We start from the raw sequence: 19,280 nt of genomic DNA on the forward strand, positions 1-19,280 counted from the left end.
GCAGTGTCCCAGCTGGTGAGGGACACCCCACCCCTGAGAGCTGCCCTGCTGCAAGGCACTGGCAGTGCAGCAGCTGTATTCCAGCAGGCTCTCACCTCAGATTATTTCACAACTACTCATCTCACTTACAGACAAGAATTTCCACAGTGTCATCTGTTATAAACACCTTTGGGACTCTCATTCTGTTCAGGAATGTGTGAGCATTACAGAGGCTACATTTCTCATCAGTTATTTCCATCTGAGCTGTTCTACACTGGTTGAAGTCACACAATGGAAAGAAACAAATGCAGTGACTGCAGTGTCCCAAAATTGTCTATCCTGTGGTTGCCTGGCATATCAAAACTGCTGAGGCTGGGTTCCTCACTTCTCCTTTCTATTCCAAAATTAGCTGTTATACCTGGCACACACTGCAAGGACAATTTCAAACTTGCACAGCTGAAAGCAAAGGGATGAAACAGTTGCATGACTTTACTGTTAGCAATTTTATTGCAGTTTGTCTTCCTCCAGAAGTAACCCAGACAGCTTAAAAAAACCTGCCTATCATCAGAAGTTTCCACTATAAAAACTTGGAGCAGTGCCTACCCCATGCTTTTAACAAATCTGCATGATCAGAGTCCAGATGCTGAAGTCATTATCCATTTTTTACAAAAACCAACTATGCTAATGAACAAAGCTGTAAAACTGCTATTTAAGTATTTTATTTGTTTTCTTGATCCACATCTAACATTCCTTTTGTATTTGTATTTCTTGTATTTACTTTGGAACTAAAAATTGGTAATTTTTCTATCTTTGACAATCTAGAGACAAACATTTTGAAATGTATTTGTGTGAGAACAAAAATTGCATCTATACACCTCTACCAGAAAACAGGGGTACAGGCATTGTAAGAGCCCTAATTAGAAAAGAGCTATTAAAACATTAGAAAATTAAGTTGACTCCATTGAGTTTAATTTTGTATTCTCTAAAAATAAACCAACTAAAATAGTTTAAGATACATTTTAAACTTTGTTCACATAAAGATCATAAATGGATGTTCAACATACTTCCCCTCCCCCAATTACAAGCATGTGTACCTTGTTCATCTGGAGGTTTTTTAGTTGTTGTTGCCACAGAAGGATGGTTTCTAATCGGCATATCCAAATATTAATGTTCCCTACCAACACAGATTTTCCAACTCCCCTAATAAGTATACAGAGAGTAGAACTCAGATCCTGTAGAAGATCTTTGATTAATCGTGGGTTATACTGGTCTTCCATGACTGAAAAGCAAACAAAACACAATTTTGGTTAACTCAGTTAACCACGCTAATACAGCGAGCTTGAGTTAATCAACACTTTTTTAGATGACCTAATTACAAGCCAACTGTTATCTGCCCTAGTTCTCACAACATTCATTAATGCTGTTCCGTAAGCACAAAATCAATAATTAACAATTTCACAGGTGAATTTGATGTAACATTTCATGCTACTGATTTAAGCAACTTAATACTGAACACCTAGTAATAAATAAAATTTCTTCAGTTTGAAGCTGACAGCGTTACATCTCCATTTAGAGTGTTTACCAGAATTTCTTTTTCAATAATACAAAATAGCTTTTCTAAATTATGTAATAAAGAAAAGCAGTCATGCAGTTTAAATCTCAGTATGGCATGCAAATTGAAAAACAAACCTGTTACTAATCTAAAAGCTATCACATTTCAAAGAGTACAATAGTACTCAATAGTTTCTGAATAGAATCTAACTGTCATTTAACTTCACATGTTTCAACAGACATGATTCAATAATCAAGAGAAAACAACTTATTGAAACTGTAAGATGGGAAGTACAAAAGTTTGCACTAATATGCTATTGATTCATCCTACAATGAAATAAAAGTTAAAAGTTAAAGTTAAAAAAAAATCAAATCAGCTTCTTAGTCATAGCAATTAAACTTGAACAAGCAGATTACAAAACCTTAGGTCTTACCCTTCCGCACAATTTTGTCCAAAATGTTAAAGTAGTTCTTCTGTGCAGCACCACTCAGTGAGGTTAACTGGGATTTTGCAATTAACTGCAAAAGCTAGGACAAGAAATTATAACTCAGAAGAATGATAGAAGTGAAGTCAAATACACACTTTTAGTACATAAGTCCACCTACAGCAGCTTTGAGCACTGTAACAGTATATGTGAAAACTTAAGTAGAGAGTTGAGAAAATGAAGCAAGACAAACCCCATGGCATCCCATGAACAACTCACAGAGATGTACATTTTCAAATTTCTGTACAAATACTGGTGTTTGTCTCTGTGACAGAGCACACAGCATACACTTTTTATAAGCTTAATGAAACAATGGAAGAAGTCTCTTCTGAAAGCTTGTAAATAGAAATGTGGCTGAGTCCTGAACACCCTGACAGATTTGGTGGTCAGGAACATCACAATGAACTGATATTAACTACCAGACTTCTGATTTTTGAGTATCGTAATGGTCAAACTCTGGTGTGATGGACTTCATGCACTACTTTCTGCTCATGGAGGGTAGGTATTTTACCTACAAATTTTTCCTAGGAGAGGACAGGGAGGAAATGGTGTTACTCCCACATTCAAGTCCCTGGTACAAAAAATTACAGTAATTTAATAAAAACCAGTATATGTACTGCATAAGTAACTTTCCATTAACTATATAGTGAAGATCTCCTAACTGTAACACATTTCTCTCTGAGACCATTGTGCACAGAAGGGTGGTAAGAACAGTGGAAACTGTCTAGGATAGAGTAACCAGAATAGTTTAATCTCTACCTGCATGTGAATGCTAAACATGAGCTAAGAGAGGCAGCACTTGCTCCATTCTGACACCTTTGCTTTTACATTTTAGATTGTTTTGTAGCTGGTAAGGGCTATTTCCTCTTCAACAAAAAATGGCCTCAGTATGAAATGAGAGACTTTGATGTTATGACTGTACTGCAGTGTTTGGAAGCATGGCACCAAGCTTTACAATTGTGACTCATAATGTTGAGTTCAGAAGTGTTCTCTACAGGTCAGAAAGGGAAAGCAGGGAGCAGAAACCAATATCCCCTACTAAATGCCCTAAACACTAACCTGCAGAGCAACAGGACAGCTTTGTAGGGCAGCAACAACTGTTGGCACTGAGGCTGAAGAGAGACTAAGCCTGCCAAAAATGATTTTATATCTTCATTTCTAAAACACTGATTTGACACTACTCTCAGCATTAATTTTCCTTTGGAGGAAGAGAGAATACACACACCTGTTCTCTCCCTGATTTAATAATGCTCCTTCTGGCTCCTCTGCATGATCCCTGAGAAGACATTATGTGCTCTGAAAGGAGGAAATAATTCTCCTGATGTACAAACAATCTATTTAAACAGGTTTTTGAGGCCTTTTAGCAGGTGCATAAGTACAAGGACCTGACATTCAAGTTCATCCTCACTGATACACACACAGCCATGGTTTATGTTATCTACTAGAGGTTATAAGGCTGAATGGAACAAATTTTTATTCAAATTGAAACATTCGGAAAAAAGTCCATCCATATAAAACTCAAAGTATCAAATCTTCAACAGTTAACAAACAAACTACAGCACAAACAAGAACAGGAAAACAGCTGATCCTACCTCCTTCCCCCACTGCCCACCATGAAAGGGTCTCAGGCAGACATCGAAATTAACTTTTAATAATAAATGGGAGGTTTTATTTGGAGAATCAAAATTGATTATCTTTGTAGTCTGAGATCAAAGAAGAGCTATGCAGTAGGACTTGGTATTTAGAAAAAGCTTTGATTTATATCTTGCTTTCTTAAATGCAACAAGCAGAACAGCACACATAAAAGTAATCCTCATTGTGTTCAGGCATAACTAGGAATAATTCTTAGAGGAGAAGAAATAAGAATTGCTGGACTGCATATGATGAGATCTGCACAAAACATCTCCACCATTAGGAACTTCAGGGATGTAAATAAAACTTGTACAAAGCAGATGGGCATGGGATGACCTGCTTCTTATATTCAGTCTGAGCTGCAGACTGGCTTAAAACCTCACGAAACAGATTAAACATCCTTTTAAAGTCTCTTTTGCAAATTCTCGTATTACTGATGCACTCAGATGCTTTAATTTATTAGATACAACACCACAAGTGTTCCTCAAGTCAACAACTTCTACAGCTACAGAATGAACAGCAGCTGTCATTCATATTGATCCTGCTTATTAGCAGCTCTGCAACTTTTAACATCTTAGAGGTACAGTTTCTGTATCTGTAGATGAAAGGCAGTTTGCCTCCATCACTTCAGAGGTACTGATGCAACGGCTCAAGTTTTTTGTAATTCTAAAACATATCTAAAATTTTTAAAAGGTTCTTGCTTCTAAAACAGCATTACAAAGCAATGTTCTAAACCACAAAGTATACATACACCAAGAAATCTGCAAGGTAGATAAAACAGGGAAGTAACCTAATGAATAGCCTGGAAGCAAATCCTTTCTTCCTCGTTTCCTTTGGTCCCACACCTCTTGTTTATCTGGATGTAAAATCTACTGTCTCAGCTTCCTGAGGATGGGTAGAATGTGTTTTCTCTCCAAATACTCCACAGCCTAGTGGTAAGGGTGTTCTCATATGTTTATTTAATTTTGCTTTGTGTCTTTTCAAGCTCTGGATCCATTCCAACCTCTGTGTTATTTGTGAACAGCCACACCACTGAACTGAATGCTAGTCCTGATACATCTCATGTTTGAGCTTTCCTAGGATTTGGGAGAAATACCTACTAACTTGAGGTAGTAAAGTATTTCCACATAGGCAGCTGGTTAGGAAATTAGGGCATGACATCATGTGGCTCCCTGAAGCGCAAGTTACATGGTTTTGGAAAACAGGGAGATAGCACTGTAGTCCACAACTTAGAGGTTCCATGCACTTAATTCTCAACCTAAGACTACACCTGATCCAGAGAAGCTAACATAGTAAGAAAGGGACTTTCTAATGGATCATGAGATTAGTGTAGCCTTAACTGTTCCTATAAACTTCATGTCATTACATTATTTTTAACAGACAACTGGCAATGAAAATTATTTCCAGAAAACAACAAAAAAAAAGAAGACTGAAAAAGCTAGAGTCTTAAGTTTTAAGAGATGTTAACAAAGGTAAATGCATATATATCTATAGGTAAAAATAAGAATTAATTAAAAAGATTGCACTGAATCACGGGACTGTTATAAAACTGCAGAAGAAACAGAAACTGCAGAATATTTACACATCAAATACTCTTCTGGAAATTGCTATTTTAAGCCTATTTAAGACATAGGGAAGTAACTTTAAGATGTACTATACTTTACTGATTTTGTTTGTACAGGAATTATTTTGCATTTAAAGAGAGGTGACTATCCAGATTGATGAACAACATCTGAAGGTACCATCAGTGTCTCCCTGTAAATATACAGCATGCTGGCAATCACAATCCTCCTCAAGCTATAGGCTCTCATAGAGCAATATAACAAGTTTTCACAAAAAAAAAAAAAAAAAAAAAAAAAAGCAGCAAGCAAGCTTAAAGTGTTTTCACGCAGTATAAATTACATAGCAACAGGATATTTACACAGTTACAAATCATCAGCTGCTCAGTGCAAAATGATTTCTTTTGTACACAAGGGCATATCTGCAAATGCATTTTTAAAATAAGCATGTAAAATAAAGATCTTACTTTGACCACATAATTGAACCTTCTGATGTCCTGAATTGCACTTGAAAAGTCTAAGCGGTTAAATGCTTCTCCCAGTGTGCAATAGCCATGTCTCTGAGAAGAAGAATAAACACACTTTAAATGGAAAGAAACAAAGATAAAATTGAGGGAAATATTCAGCAAAGCACTCTGCCATGCACCTTATGCTTACATATACTGTGATCCCTGGAAGTACCATGTACGTGGACTGAAAATGTTTCACTTCTTGTGGAACACATGAAACCAGATAAGCAATTTGGAACCAAAAGGTATGATGCAGTAGTACTCATCAGCAAGGGCTTTAAACTCACACTAATCATGCAATCTGTAATCACTGGTACCTGAGTGTACTGGGAACCTGCTCCACTGCTGCATGGCCACAATGCTGGTACTGACTTGTGGCCATCATGCTTCCCCTTTGCCTCAGGACAAGGTAGAGCTTGTTTGTACAACAGCCTGAGCTTACAACCATAATCATTAACTGACTGAATTTATGTCCGCATTTGAGGGTCAGAACATAAACTACTTGCTCCTGGGACTGGAATAACAAATGGTCTCCACATCTAGAGCAACATTTTCTGGGTGCTAGAACTTTAGGCATCATTTTTCTTAGGTGCCAATAGCAACAGGAATTGCATTTCTTTTGGTGCTTCTGCACAGGTGTCATAAGGTGAAAATGGAAGTTTCAGATCTGTTGTGGAACTACTGAAGGTGGTAATGGCAGCCTGAAATGACATGGGATCACATAAGCTGAGTAAATTTATAGCCAGAAAGCCACACAGAACCCTTGAAGCAAATATAATGAGGCTAGGAAAAAACCTACATCCAGTAGGATACTTTAAGAGCAGTGTGCTAGTATGGCTTTTCAGCCCAGGGAAGTGGGGGATAAATAACTGTTTGAAGTTCATTTCTACACAGACTTCCTCAATGAATTATGTGATGGTAGAAAGATAACAGTACAACTTCATATTCCTTTTTGTAACCAAAAGAAAACTTAGTTTGGATGTACCATGGTGGGACAGGAGGCAGTTAGCTATTCACTGCAGAGCTCTGTTAATTACTGTCTATCAGTTAATGACCAAATTCAGGAGATCACACTGCTTTTTCATCCACTTGACAAACCTGAGATCTAAGCACGCTGCTCACTTCACAAAATGCACAACTTGGCTGGCTAATAGCAGTGAATTAACACTTGCAGAAAACAAAACTTTTGTTGAAATTTAAATATTTGTGGCTGTTTTCTGGCCAAACAGTTATCCAAAAGGCCACATTTAAATACAGTAATGTAAGAACTCCCTTGAACAGCTGGAAGCACATTTCTTTGAAGCTTCAGCTCTACATTCCCCAATATATTATCATGACAAAATTTTTCAAAGAGCATCTCCTACCTTGTTTCAGCTATGTACCTGCACCTGCTCTAGTGTTATTAATTTTCAGTGCTCTCCTATAGCATATTTCACATGCTTCTTATCAAAACCTTCCTGCTCTTGTAATTTTCCCCTAAGCTTCAGTACCAAGTTTGGAAAAAAGTTCCCTAGTTGTGACACTTCACCATTTGAAGTAAAGTAACATTACAGCCTGTAAGGAAAAGTATAGCCTCTGAAACTTTTTGGTTCAAGGATGCTTATTCCTTGCTACTCGTACATATTGCTACTTAACATAACTTTTTACTTTACTCGTTTGAATTTACACAAGGAAATACTTGAAAAATATTAGCAATGAATTCTAACCATCCTTTTTTTTTTTTTTTTTTTGATGCTTCAAAAAAAATTTAAAAAGAAGGAAAAGTGAATGGTCAATTATTAGAAAAATAAGCTATTACAATAATAGCTTATTACCAAGAATAAGCTATCTGGTACACCAAAATATTTTGTCCACTTTCTGAAAGGACAAGAATCCCAAGCGAATCATCACACATCACACCAGTACAGCAAATTCTGCACAAGCAGGGAAGGAAAAGAAATATCCTAACATAAAGGTTATGAAAACCACAAGTGAATTATTTTAGGCAATTTGTGGTTTTGGCCTGAATGTAGTTTGAAAAATCAGGTTAACAACCTCATCACACAAAGCATTGTGACTGCTCACAGTGTGTTATCCTCTCTTTCTTCTTGCCCTACACTTCAGATGTCACAAAGGGAAAGACAACTATTGAGGCTTTTGCAGACTAATGTAAGTAACTATGTGTATCACAGATGAAGATAAAACTGAAAAAAAGGGCTCTGAATCTGGTGAAAGGCTTTGCAGCACCCTTCAGATGTACAGAGGCAGCCTCTGGGTGACTGATGTGCAAGCTGAAGTTTTCCATTGTCTCCTCTAAGCTCACTCCACAACACTATGCACTTCCTGAGTACAGTGCTCTTTGTGGTCTCTCTCAGCAACAAACTAAAACGCCAACTTCTGCCTGCATGGCTAGAGGTCATCACACTCACTTCCCACCCTCTCTCTCTCCTGGCTGGCATTACTGTGGATGGAAGACATCCTTAGGGATGTCTAAGTACCACTCACCCCAGATAACAATGGGAAACAACACAGGAATGAAACTCAAACATCAAGACTGTTACCTCTACACACCAGTTGTATTTTAACTCTTGGCTTTCCGGGAAGTTATTTCAAGATCTTTCATGTTCCCCTTGCAGTTGCAGCATACAGTTTGTATCCCAAACTGAAAACATCTGGACTTTGTGGAATACAAAGGTCATCTTTGAAAACTTGAAAATACTTGTTGATATTCAAATTTACATCAGGATTCCAAAATATCAGGTAGCTGCCTGCAGACACCTTCTTTCCAGATATTACACTGGTTTTCCAACTGTTCTTTCAGTTTTAGTTCAAAGACACACAATGCAGAGACAGACTTGGGAGAAGTAGCATCTATTATGTCCATGTTTGCCAGTTCCCACATCTCTGCCACAATGACCCAGTAAAAGTCACTCTGCTAGCTGCCTTTGCCTCACCATATGCAGATCTACTATGCTGCCAATGGAGAGAGATTTTAATATAACCCCTAAGACAACAGGGCACAAACATTTGTTTTTAATATACTATTTGTCAATTAAGAAGCACAAGAATTATAGGAACTGACTCATAGTATGCAGAACTTACTTCCTTGGTGCTTTCTTTATGAACATAGATCCACTTCTCACGATAAAAACCTAAAATAAAATGAAAATACAAGCATTTTTAGGCTTAAACTTTAGGTAATGCCTTCTAGAAAGAAACTGAAAAATGAAAGAAACTGAAACTCAATAAAATTCTTCATAGGACAGGCCAGATGGTAGAACAGTTTTTACGAAAGAAGTTTACAAAAGCTGAAAAGGATGACTACAAATTTTCAGGCAATGTACTTTAAAAAAAAGGAAGATTATATCATTTTATAAAATCAAACACAGGAGTTGGCACAAAAATGGCAGACATAGCACAGCTTTTGTTAACTGCGTACCAAAAACAAGTCAATTTCTCCTACAAAACTCCTGCAATTTTTAAATCCAACTGGCTCCTTAGCCACTTAAGAAAAGTACAGTCCTGTTCCTCCACCCCTCTAATTTTCTTCTGTAAAGGTGCCTGATTTGCATCCACTTGCTGTAGAATGCTGCAGGGAAGTCAACTATGCAAAACTAATAAAGGCAAATAGACTTCAGCTTTCAGAAGTCTGGTATGCTGTCAAATGAAACCACGCTCTTACATTTGAATATTCTGAATCACTTCATGCTCAGACAAGGCTGGGGAAGATCATAGCTTTCTGCAAGATTATCTCCATTACAATTTTGGGAACATACAAATAATGAAGATAATTTCAAGATCAAAGCATTAGAAATGCCAAAAGGCTGCTTATGAACATACCTTTTTTACCTTTCCAAATTCTCTACTTGCTGTCATACACATATTAGAAGTGTAAAGTACAGGTGATCTTTTAAAAAAGTGAGAACTGACAAAAATGGCTTTTATACTTTAACTTTTTCAAAAAGATACTATTTTGAAGAAATTCAATACTGTGAAGTCTTTACCAAGAGCTACAGGTATAATGACAAAATATATTTATGAACTGATTCTTGAGATGCAAGACTAATTGGAATTTGAATTAAACAAAACCAAAACAGTTGCTTGGGTAATCAGAATCTTCCATTAGACATCCAGATGAATTTAATCTAAAACTAGTCTGTGAAACAAAACCCTGGTTATTTTCAGAAGACATTTATTATTCAGGAATTGCTGGTCAAATTAATTATATTTGGAAAATTGTATAACAAATGATCAATGCCACAGTTCAATTAAGATGTATCACTTCTGACATCAAAATTTGTTGCCAATACAGAAGTAAACATAACTCAGAAGGCTACTCTGCAGATTAATATAAATGAATGGCTATTTTAAAATTTAACCTATGAGAGTGTTCTAAAATCAATTAAAAAACAAGCCAAACCAAAACAGCCTTACATTGTGAATCTGTGTTATTCCTAAAATGATCCTTTTTTCTTTTCTTGGCTGCAAACTCACAATCTTCAGTACTGTATATTTCTTCATCTTCATCATCACCAGTTAAGATGCTGAAACAAATACACCTCATTAGAACAGCAGTGATTAAATATTTAAAATGCTTGTAGATTATCACTCTCTGCATTATGGTCTGGCATCTGGGAAAAAAAAAAACATTTTTAACGATGCTCTTCTTTTCAGACTTCTGATGGCTTTTAGCAATCCTGAGAGAAGCTGTCTTGCTCTTTTCTTCCCAGTGAAATACAAAGAATTATCTTCCTAGTAGCTAACTTGTAAATCACTACTGACACAAGGACTACTGAGGAGCCAGTATTAGCTGGACAACTGATTGTCTGCAGAGCTCTAGTGTACAAAACATCATTACTTGAAATGGACCAAGCCTTGAAAAACTGCACACAAATAAAAGCCAGCACAGAATTACTGCACATCCTAACATAGGCAGAAAGCCAACAAAGAAAGACACCTCTATTACTACTGTTGACTTTGGGGCAAATCCAGTATTTTAACAAATACCTGAATTAGAACCCTGTACATAATTCACATGTCACAGTACTGTTTTACCCATGATTTGTAGGGCATCAAGAACCATGTGGTCTACACTCCTCTATCCAGAGAGGATCAACTATACCTATGTCATTTTTGACATCTAATTATGTAACCTAACCCTGAGGAATATACTGAATAAATTCAACTATATTGTATAATATAGATTGTGTGAACATATATATAAATTTTAAAGAAATTATTTAAAAAGTTTTCTTGGAAAAAAAACCTTTCTGAAATTCATACAGAAATTAAAAAAATGCCTGTGCTACATAAAGCCTGTGCAGTTTCATAAAGTTTCACTTTCCATTTTTGCAGATAATGGAAAAGAACAGCAGTGCAGATAAGAAGGAGTGTTCATTTTTCAAGTACAGAGAAGGAAGATACTTTGTATGAAGGCCACAGACTTGCACAGATAAGCAAAATAACTAAGGATACATGGCACTGAAGCTTAACTGTAGGGCTATTTTATTTCCCCATTATTATTCTCTGACAAGAAAGTTATATGCAAAACCCTTCCCATTCATCACTACTTTTTAATATAAACTTGCCAAATGAATCTATCAGTATCAGTTTTAACTTCAAACTGTACTTGCAACAGCCGAACATTGTAAAACTAAAGGGCACCAGTTTATTCAAAAATAAAGGGGCATTAAGTTGTAAAAATCAGATTCTATTAGTTTATTGCTACTAGTTTAGGCAATTAAAATTTTGAGGCTTGAACAGTGCCTTAAGGAGGATGATTACATAACACAAAGTTTTACTTTTTAGGTTGCTCTAATCAGTAAATGCTAGTTGAGCTTAAAGATACAGAAGCTGAGAAGACTTAGAAGTAGAAAGTTGTTTTCACCTTATGTTCAAATCCTGGAAAAAAAACAATACTCATTGTATTCAGAGAGTTCAATCCAAGGTGAGGAATTTAGATGGTGTCTTACAATTTTTAAAACAGATCATAAAGACTCGACAACTTCAACATTCTATGCAAATGCCAAATATCATACCTGGTCACACAAGAGTTTAGAGATAAGGCACTGGTAACTGACAAACATCAACACTGACAAGTGACTGATTATATAAGATGCCAATCCATCAGAATCACCAGCAGACTTGCTGAGGGTAAACTGAGTCCCTTCATCCAGGTCAATGATGAATGCATTGCACAGGACAGGCTCCAGTACTGTAATAAGCACTGAAATAAGAGCTACAGAATGGAGGATCTCATTGTTTCCATCTCTGTTTCCACAAATGAAATCAATTTAAATTACACTATCCAAGCATCGTTCCAAATAATTTAAATTATGCAGAGAATCACAGAATGTTATGGGTCAGAAAGAACCTCTAGTGATCATGTAGTCAACCCTGCCAGGGTAAGTTCAGCTAGAGCACATTGCACAGGATGGCATCCCAGTGGGTTCTGAATGTTCCCAAAGACAGAGACTCCATCACCCATCCTCTAAGTAAGTTCCTCCTCATGTTTAGATGGAACTTCCTATGTTCAGGTTTGTGCCTGCTGCCTCTTGTCCTGTCACTGGCCACTGAAAAAAGACTGGCCCCATCCTCCTGACACAGCCCCTGCCTTTAAGTACTGGTAAGCATTGAGATGCTCAGTACTCTTTTCTCCAAACTAAGAAGGCTCAAGTCCCTCAGCCTTTCCTCATATGTTGGATGCTCCAGCCCCCTAATAATCTCCATAGCCCTTTGCTGCACCCTCTCTAGCAGTTCCCCATCCTTCCTGAACCAGGGAGCCCAGAACTGGACACAGTACTCCAGATGGGGTCTCACCAGGGCAGAGGGGAAGGTTTCCAGCACCAGTGATTGTTCAAGCAATGTTATCATTAGGTCCATGATTTTTTATTAATTAATCAACTGGATACACCAGGGCACTGGATGATTACTTGAATAAGTTAAAAAGCTTTAATTTAATAATGATACAAATAACTTACATAAATTAAAGAATAATATAATCTATATAATCTATAATATAAATGAAAGTTTATTTCTAACCTGTTTGTGAGCAGGTTTAATTAATTTCTGAAAATGAAATATGTATGACTGGTGAAAGACAAAATCTGGCAGGAAACTCTGTGTACTTTCTCTCTCACAGAAGATGATACAAGTATATAGTAACAAGGGTTTCAGCCAACTACATAGCTCAACTTTATTTCTTTTTCAAGGCAAACTGCCTGAACTGCTCCACGCAATGTATTACTCAAGTACTACCTTTAGCACGGATTTCTAGAAAATATTTTTGTGAAAATAATTATTTGATGTGTGAAAATAAATGAAGCCCTGTTAAGACAGCCACACTGAAATACACCATCATCCCTTTTCATATTGTAGTTAAAGAAGAGTCAAACAAGTACTTATGTGTTGTTTACAATATGCTTCCACCACAAGAAAGCAACAATTTTATCAAGCATCATTCTTACTAAGTTTAACATCATGTTAACAGATATCCTAAGCTCAGCTGTCTGTTCAATATACATAGATAATTGGCTCCAAATATTTTAAGATGGGAGAGAGAGCTATGCACTCCTGTACTTCAACAAAAAGCCCCATGTATGTATTAGCAGAACCACATGCCTGGGTATATGCTTCTTTGCACAAGTCATGTGGATAACAAGCCAAACCCAGGCCAGCAGTGTGTCCTTGTGTTGTGTCAAGTCAACTGCACTCTCAGCTGGATTAGCAAGAGGGTATCTTGCAGACTGAAAGCAGTGACCAATCCCCTTTACTTGGCATGAGAAGCTGCATCTGGATTACTGTGTCTAGTTTGGAGCTCCCGAGTGCAATAAAAACTTTGGCATACTGGAACAACTTCAGTGAGTAGTTACCAAGGTGATAAGGTACACATGTATTAGGACAAGGGAACCAAGCTTGCTCAGTGTTAAGAGGAGGGAAATCTGATCATCGTTAATATCCAGTAAAAGAGTATAAACAAAATAGAGCTAAACTAAGGTTAGAAGAGGTGAGTAGAACTAAGTTTAGTAGTAATGGACACAATCTGTGAAAAGAGAAATTCTTATTAGACCAAGGGTGGAAGCAAACAAAGGAAAAAAAAAATAAATTACAGGGTAATGGAACTTGGAAGAGGAACCCAGAGGGGAATTTCCATTTATGGAAATGCACAAAGCTCTAACTGGGCAAGGCCTTATCTATACAACCAAACCTCAGCTGACCCTGCTTTGAATACGTGTTTGGACTAGATGACCCTCAGAGGTCCTTTGCACCCTAAATTGTTCTGTCATACTGTGCAAAATAGATACTAATTGCTGATTAGCAGCAACGATCTAAATTCAAGGAGTAGTGAAATTACTCCCATGTAATAAACAGAAGCATGACTTTAAAAAAAATTAAAAACAGGGCTAAAGTTGTTTGGCTTTTCTAAGTAGAAGATGTGTAATGTGAAGATGGGGATCTGGGGAACTGCTACAGCTGAGGGCATCAGATGCAGCCTAGGATGGTCCCCGAGTTCAGGATTCTGACAAACCAGCAAGCTAGACTAAGAAACAGTAATAATTAAATACATTAGATTTTATAAAAACCTCCCCCTACCCCAAGCATTTCATGGCCAGTCCCTTCAAATTATTGTACCAATTTTAATCCTGAACTTTAACGCATGTACCTTTACCAAATCAGTTCATTTAAATCTGTTTCTACCAAAACAACTCCAGAGGAATTCAATACTAAGTTCTTTCAAACCTAAGGAAAAAAACTGTATTTTTGCTTGAAGAAGTAATAAAAATACCTCACCTTCTCTCTGGAGAAAAGATATATATCTATAACTAGGATCAAAAGTCTTAATGATACTCACAAAGACAATGATCATTCATGTCATACTTGCCAGTATTCATTAAAATAACCTGAGATATAATTATTTAGTAGCTATGCAAATAGCTTTAAAATGAAATTAGATTCCATTTGCCAGATATGTTATTAAAAATGCAAAAAACGGGGAAAAATTTTCAAAGGTATTTAAAGTAACTGAACACAAGACAAGGATAGTCTTCTGTGTCCACACTGTATGGGAGAAAAAGCTCAAATAACATCAGTGGCAAATGAACACAAAAAGAAAAAAAGGCATGAAGAAAATATTAGGTCAAGGTAAGCTTAATAATAATTGTTCTCTGATCAATAACTCTCTTGAGGTTTATTTCACAAATTTAGAAAACATAGGTGTCTGAATACAGCAAGTCCTAGCTTGCCAGTATAAATTCTCTCTAAATCAGATCTCTTACTGTATCATTTACTGATCTAACAAAAAAGACACAGACTGTTCCTTTTGTCATTATGAGTACATTGTACTGGAATTTATGACCAAGAATGCTATCCCTGAGAATAACTTCTTCATGAAGAAGTGGAAATTTGATTGGACAAAGCTATTCATATCAAACCAGTCTGTGGACATCTGCCAGTATTACTTTATTTAACTAATGTTTTTCTCACCTGTTCTACAGCAGCACATACAGTGCTACATTGTGTTTAAGAATTGCCATAAAACTACAATTAATACCTGTGTTTGGAGCAAAGGCATTCTATGACTGCCAAACCCAGTCCTAATCCAATACCCAATATACAGAAAAAGTCTTCATTCACTTCCAGGTAACATTTTAATTTCCACTTTTAATTTAAAGGAATCACTTTTCTCTTTAAATAGAATCTGACAGGCCTTTTGGTTGGTTAGATTTTTTAGTTCTTTTTATTATTATTATTTAAAAAGACATAACAGAAGATGGGATCTGTCTACCTAAAATACACAACTCATGAAGCAGTGACAAAAGACAGAATCTCCATAAGGGTCTTCTGTCTACCTAACTAAACAAGTCATGGTTGCATTTGTTTGTATGCTCCTAGTATGTGTTGTGGTAGATGATGCCATCTACCACAAACACTTGCAGTCTGAATAGAAATTAGGTCAATCCTTACTTTCCCATCTGCTATTAACTCATGCAGAATCACTACTCTATTACTATTTTTCTAACTTACACAGTGTGACTGATATCATTCAGCTGATTACTTCCATCCTCAAGTGTAGGACTGAAGGGTTCACATCTTTTCCATCCATCTTCTGTTTTAATCCATCTCCATCCAGGAGATCTCCAGTCTTGACCCAAAAATGGCATGGTTTCTCTATAAGCAACAAGAAGATTTTATTATTATTACTTAAATACTAAGAGAAGCTGCAAAACTTATAATTATTTCAGTTTTCTTTTTAACCTTAAAAAAATATTACCTTGATGAAAGTTCTCTGAAAAGCATCCTTTTAAGAAGCAGATTCAGTGGCTTCTTAAGTATATTTTTGATTCTGCTACTTTACAGTTTTTGTCTTTGAGCCTTTATTAAATTATAATAGGTTTCCTAGTTCTTTAGAGGACAAGGAAAGAATCATCCCAGCTCAGGAAAGGAGTGATACCAAAACAAGCAAAGTTGTGTTCTGTGTAATCTGCTCTGCCGTGATCAAATCGAAACTGATTTTGAGACTATTAGAAAAATAACAGTTTATTTCAACTTCTTTACTGAAACATTTGTGAAAGATTACAAAAAGTAAGTCAGTAATTCTGTGAGGCTAGTACATGCTGACCACATTTTTTCCCCAAAGAAACGGATATTTAGTCCAAGAAATAGTCTCACTATTGCACAAGCTAAGAGTGTATCCATCAGTAACAATAACACAAAATAACCTGTACCCATGCTCAAAACCTGGGTACACAGGGAAACAGAAATGTGGAAACACCTTTTTAGCAACAGTGTATACAAAACTAGAAATAGAAAAAAGAAAAAATATCCCATTGCTTCTCCCTTCCTGTAGGGCTGTAACACAGATCTGACTGCTGTTCAGAACTACTTGACCAAATTTCAGGGCGCTGTGGTGTATCATGAAGATCTCTCCAATGCACCTCTCTTACATGAGAAGTGATGATATGAGTATGTCTGCCTGGACTGGTATAAAGATTCATGCTTTTGCACTCAAACTTTGCTTCCCAGTACAGCATGGCACTGAAGCATCTCTGTGGCTTCAGCTTGCTTTCAAGATTTCCTGCATGCTTTAGGAAGCACACCTTCAGCAATGACAAGCAACTGTTTATTTGTTAAAGCTCTCATGACAACAAAAGATGAGCTCTCTAGATTTGGATTTCCGTGAAAATGCAATGGGCCAGAGTTCTTTAATGTTCAAAAGGACTTTGAATGCAATGTGGTCATTATCTAACAACGGGGATCTAGGGAAAGGCATTGATCAATTTAACTTCTTCCAAAAATAAAACAAACAACAGTTCTTCACTTTACATCATACATCCCCTTCTCAGAAGAGGAGCGAAAAGGACCAAGGAAACAAAAAACACCAAGAAGAAACACTGGAGGGCTGTGTATGCCATCTTAGCATAGCTATGGATTACAGCAATTGCTGTAGCTATCCTTGCACTGGCAAGGGAGTCCAGCTTCCCACGAAGCAGGTAACTCGCCACACGAGCAAACATCAATGCAAACCATTCAGGGCTGCAGCAAGTTATTCTGCTGTTCTGCCTCTGTACTTTTCTGTCTACAAGTTCTTATACTTCATAACGTGTAAATATGACCCCAACCATTTATTTCACTCAGCACGAAGACTGTTGACACCATGATGGGAACAGGCAAAGTTGTCCTGTTTTTAAGCAATCCAACACATCTCTTCCTTTAGCATGCTAGCAGAAGCTTTTCAGCAGCTCAGCTTCCAACAGAAACGGCTCCTTTACACTCTCACTACAGGCAGGTAACTGCTTGACTTCCTTCTAGGAGATAGCCTGTGTCAACCTCTGTGACTCAGAGGTCAGAGTCTGCTTACAGACTTCATCCCACCCCATGTTTTATCATATCAAATGACTGCTCAAATCAAGACTCAAACTTCCGCAAAATCATGATTCATCGACTTTTCTTTTGCTCACCCCTGTTCTGATCTCTATCTCCCCATACAACAATTTTAGTGCATCCAGGCCACGCAATTCTCAGTTCCCACTAGGCACAAACGCTCCTCCTCCTCCTCACCTGAAGTGCCTACCCTGGACTTCTTTCCTCCAGCCTCCTGCTTCTCCCCTTCCCCCATACCCGGGCAGGTACCGACAGCCCCACACCTCCCTCCTCCATCCAGGCTCTCCCCCCCCCCAGCCCCATCTGCCAATCCTGACCCTTAACACCTTGCCCCAAACTACTCCAGCTCCACACCTTCCTCAGACCCGGTCCCAAAGGCCTCAACCCACACTTCGCCCTTTCTGCCTCGGAGCCCTCCGGCCCGTGCGTGGGCCTCGCACATCCCCTCCTCACAACCCTCCCCTCCCTTCCGCCCCGCCTCAGTTGTACACCGGGACCCCCATCACGCGGGCCCCTCCGGGGTTCGCACACCCAGACGCACACCGGGGGTTCCCCCCCTCACCCCGCCTCACCTCAGGCCAGCGGCCCCGCAGCCCCTCCGCAGGCACTGGGTACGGGCCGCGGGGCTATTGACGGAAGTACCGTGGAGCGGAGCGGAGCGGAGCCGAGCGGCGCTGCCCCCGCCCCCGCCCCGGCCCCGGCCCCGGCCCCCGCCCCAGCTCCAGTCCCCGCCCCCTCCCCTGTCCTGGCCCCGCCCCCTCCCTCCCGATTGGCGGCGGGCCGTGGCGCTTGTTGCTACCCGGCAGCGCCCCGTGCCATTGGCTGCAGCGGGCGGTGGCGTCACAGGCGGGAGCGTCACGTGGGGCAGGAGGGGAGCCAGGCGCACGTGTCAATGTTTTGGTCGGCGGGGGGCGGGGCGGGGCGGGGCGGGGCTGGCGGCCCTGGTCCCGCCCCTCACGGTACCGGCCCTGGTCCCGCCCCTCACGGTACCGGTACGCTACGCCCACCGGCGTGGCCCGGGCTGGGTTTTTTTTTACCGTAAGTACAGAAATCCGCCTTCAGGGTGCCAGTGTCGCCGTGTGGTGCGGCAGGAAGTGTTTTAGTCCACTTTAGAGGGAGAGCGGGTCACAGAACCACAGAAATGTCAGAGTTGGAAAACACCTGTAGGTTCACCGACTGCCAGCATACCCCGGACCCATTAAAAATATATGTATCTTAATATCTACGTCACCCCCTGGTGCTGTCCTGAAGTGCCTCATCTACACGGTTTTTAGATCCTCCCAGGGGTGGTGACTCCACCACCTCCCTGAGCAGCCCATTCCAACGCCTCTCAGTAAGTTCTTCCTCGTATCTCGTCTAAACCTCCCCTGGTGCAGCTTCAGGCCACATCCTCTAGTCCTTGAGAGACGTAAGAGTCCAGCACCCACCTCACCACAACCTCCTCTCAGGTAGTTGTAGAGAGCAATAAGGTCTCCCTCTCAGCCTTCTCCAAACTCAACATTTCCAATTTCCTCAGCCTCTCTTCACGTCGTCCCCAGAGCAGGGTCTGTTACCTGGTGTGCAAAAGCCAATCCACACACAGATATTTGCATTAATATCCACTTCTGCGCAAAAAGGGGGGCAAGGTGGTATTCCACAAAGCAAGCTCAGTTTCCTGAAATACCAGTTCTACTTTTATACCCAAAATAATAAGGACTTTCTCTCTA

At 39.0% G+C, this 19,280-nt stretch overlaps 1 protein-coding gene across 4 annotated transcripts in view; it reads right to left on the minus strand.

Annotated features, from left to right (window-relative positions):
• Positions 1-18,280, minus strand: part of FBXO25 (F-box protein 25) — a 29,466-nt gene extending 11,186 nt beyond the window's left edge. Inside the window, exons 1-7 of one of the 4 annotated variants that reach the window (XM_071741798.1) lie at positions 18,147-18,280; positions 15,718-15,861; positions 10,129-10,238; positions 8,797-8,846; positions 5,674-5,766; positions 1,965-2,058; positions 1,074-1,258 (exon numbers count right to left, since the gene is read on the minus strand). In XM_071741798.1, coding sequence (XP_071597899.1) covers positions 1,074-1,258; positions 1,965-2,058; positions 5,674-5,766; positions 8,797-8,846; positions 10,129-10,238; positions 15,718-15,854 — 669 coding nt within the window. In that variant the 5' untranslated portion in view covers positions 15,855-15,861; positions 18,147-18,280. The remainder of the gene's footprint in view (positions 1-1,073; positions 1,259-1,964; positions 2,059-5,673; positions 5,767-8,796; positions 8,847-10,128; positions 10,239-15,717; positions 15,862-18,146) is intronic. The other 3 variants (XM_071741799.1, XM_071741801.1, XM_071741800.1) reach the window with 3 other exon arrangements.
• Between the last annotated feature and the right edge of the window lie 1,000 nt (positions 18,281-19,280).

Source organism: Heliangelus exortis, chromosome 3 (assembly GCF_036169615.1).
Source record: "Heliangelus exortis chromosome 3, bHelExo1.hap1, whole genome shotgun sequence".
NCBI classification, from domain to species: domain Eukaryota; kingdom Metazoa; phylum Chordata; class Aves; order Apodiformes; family Trochilidae; genus Heliangelus; species Heliangelus exortis.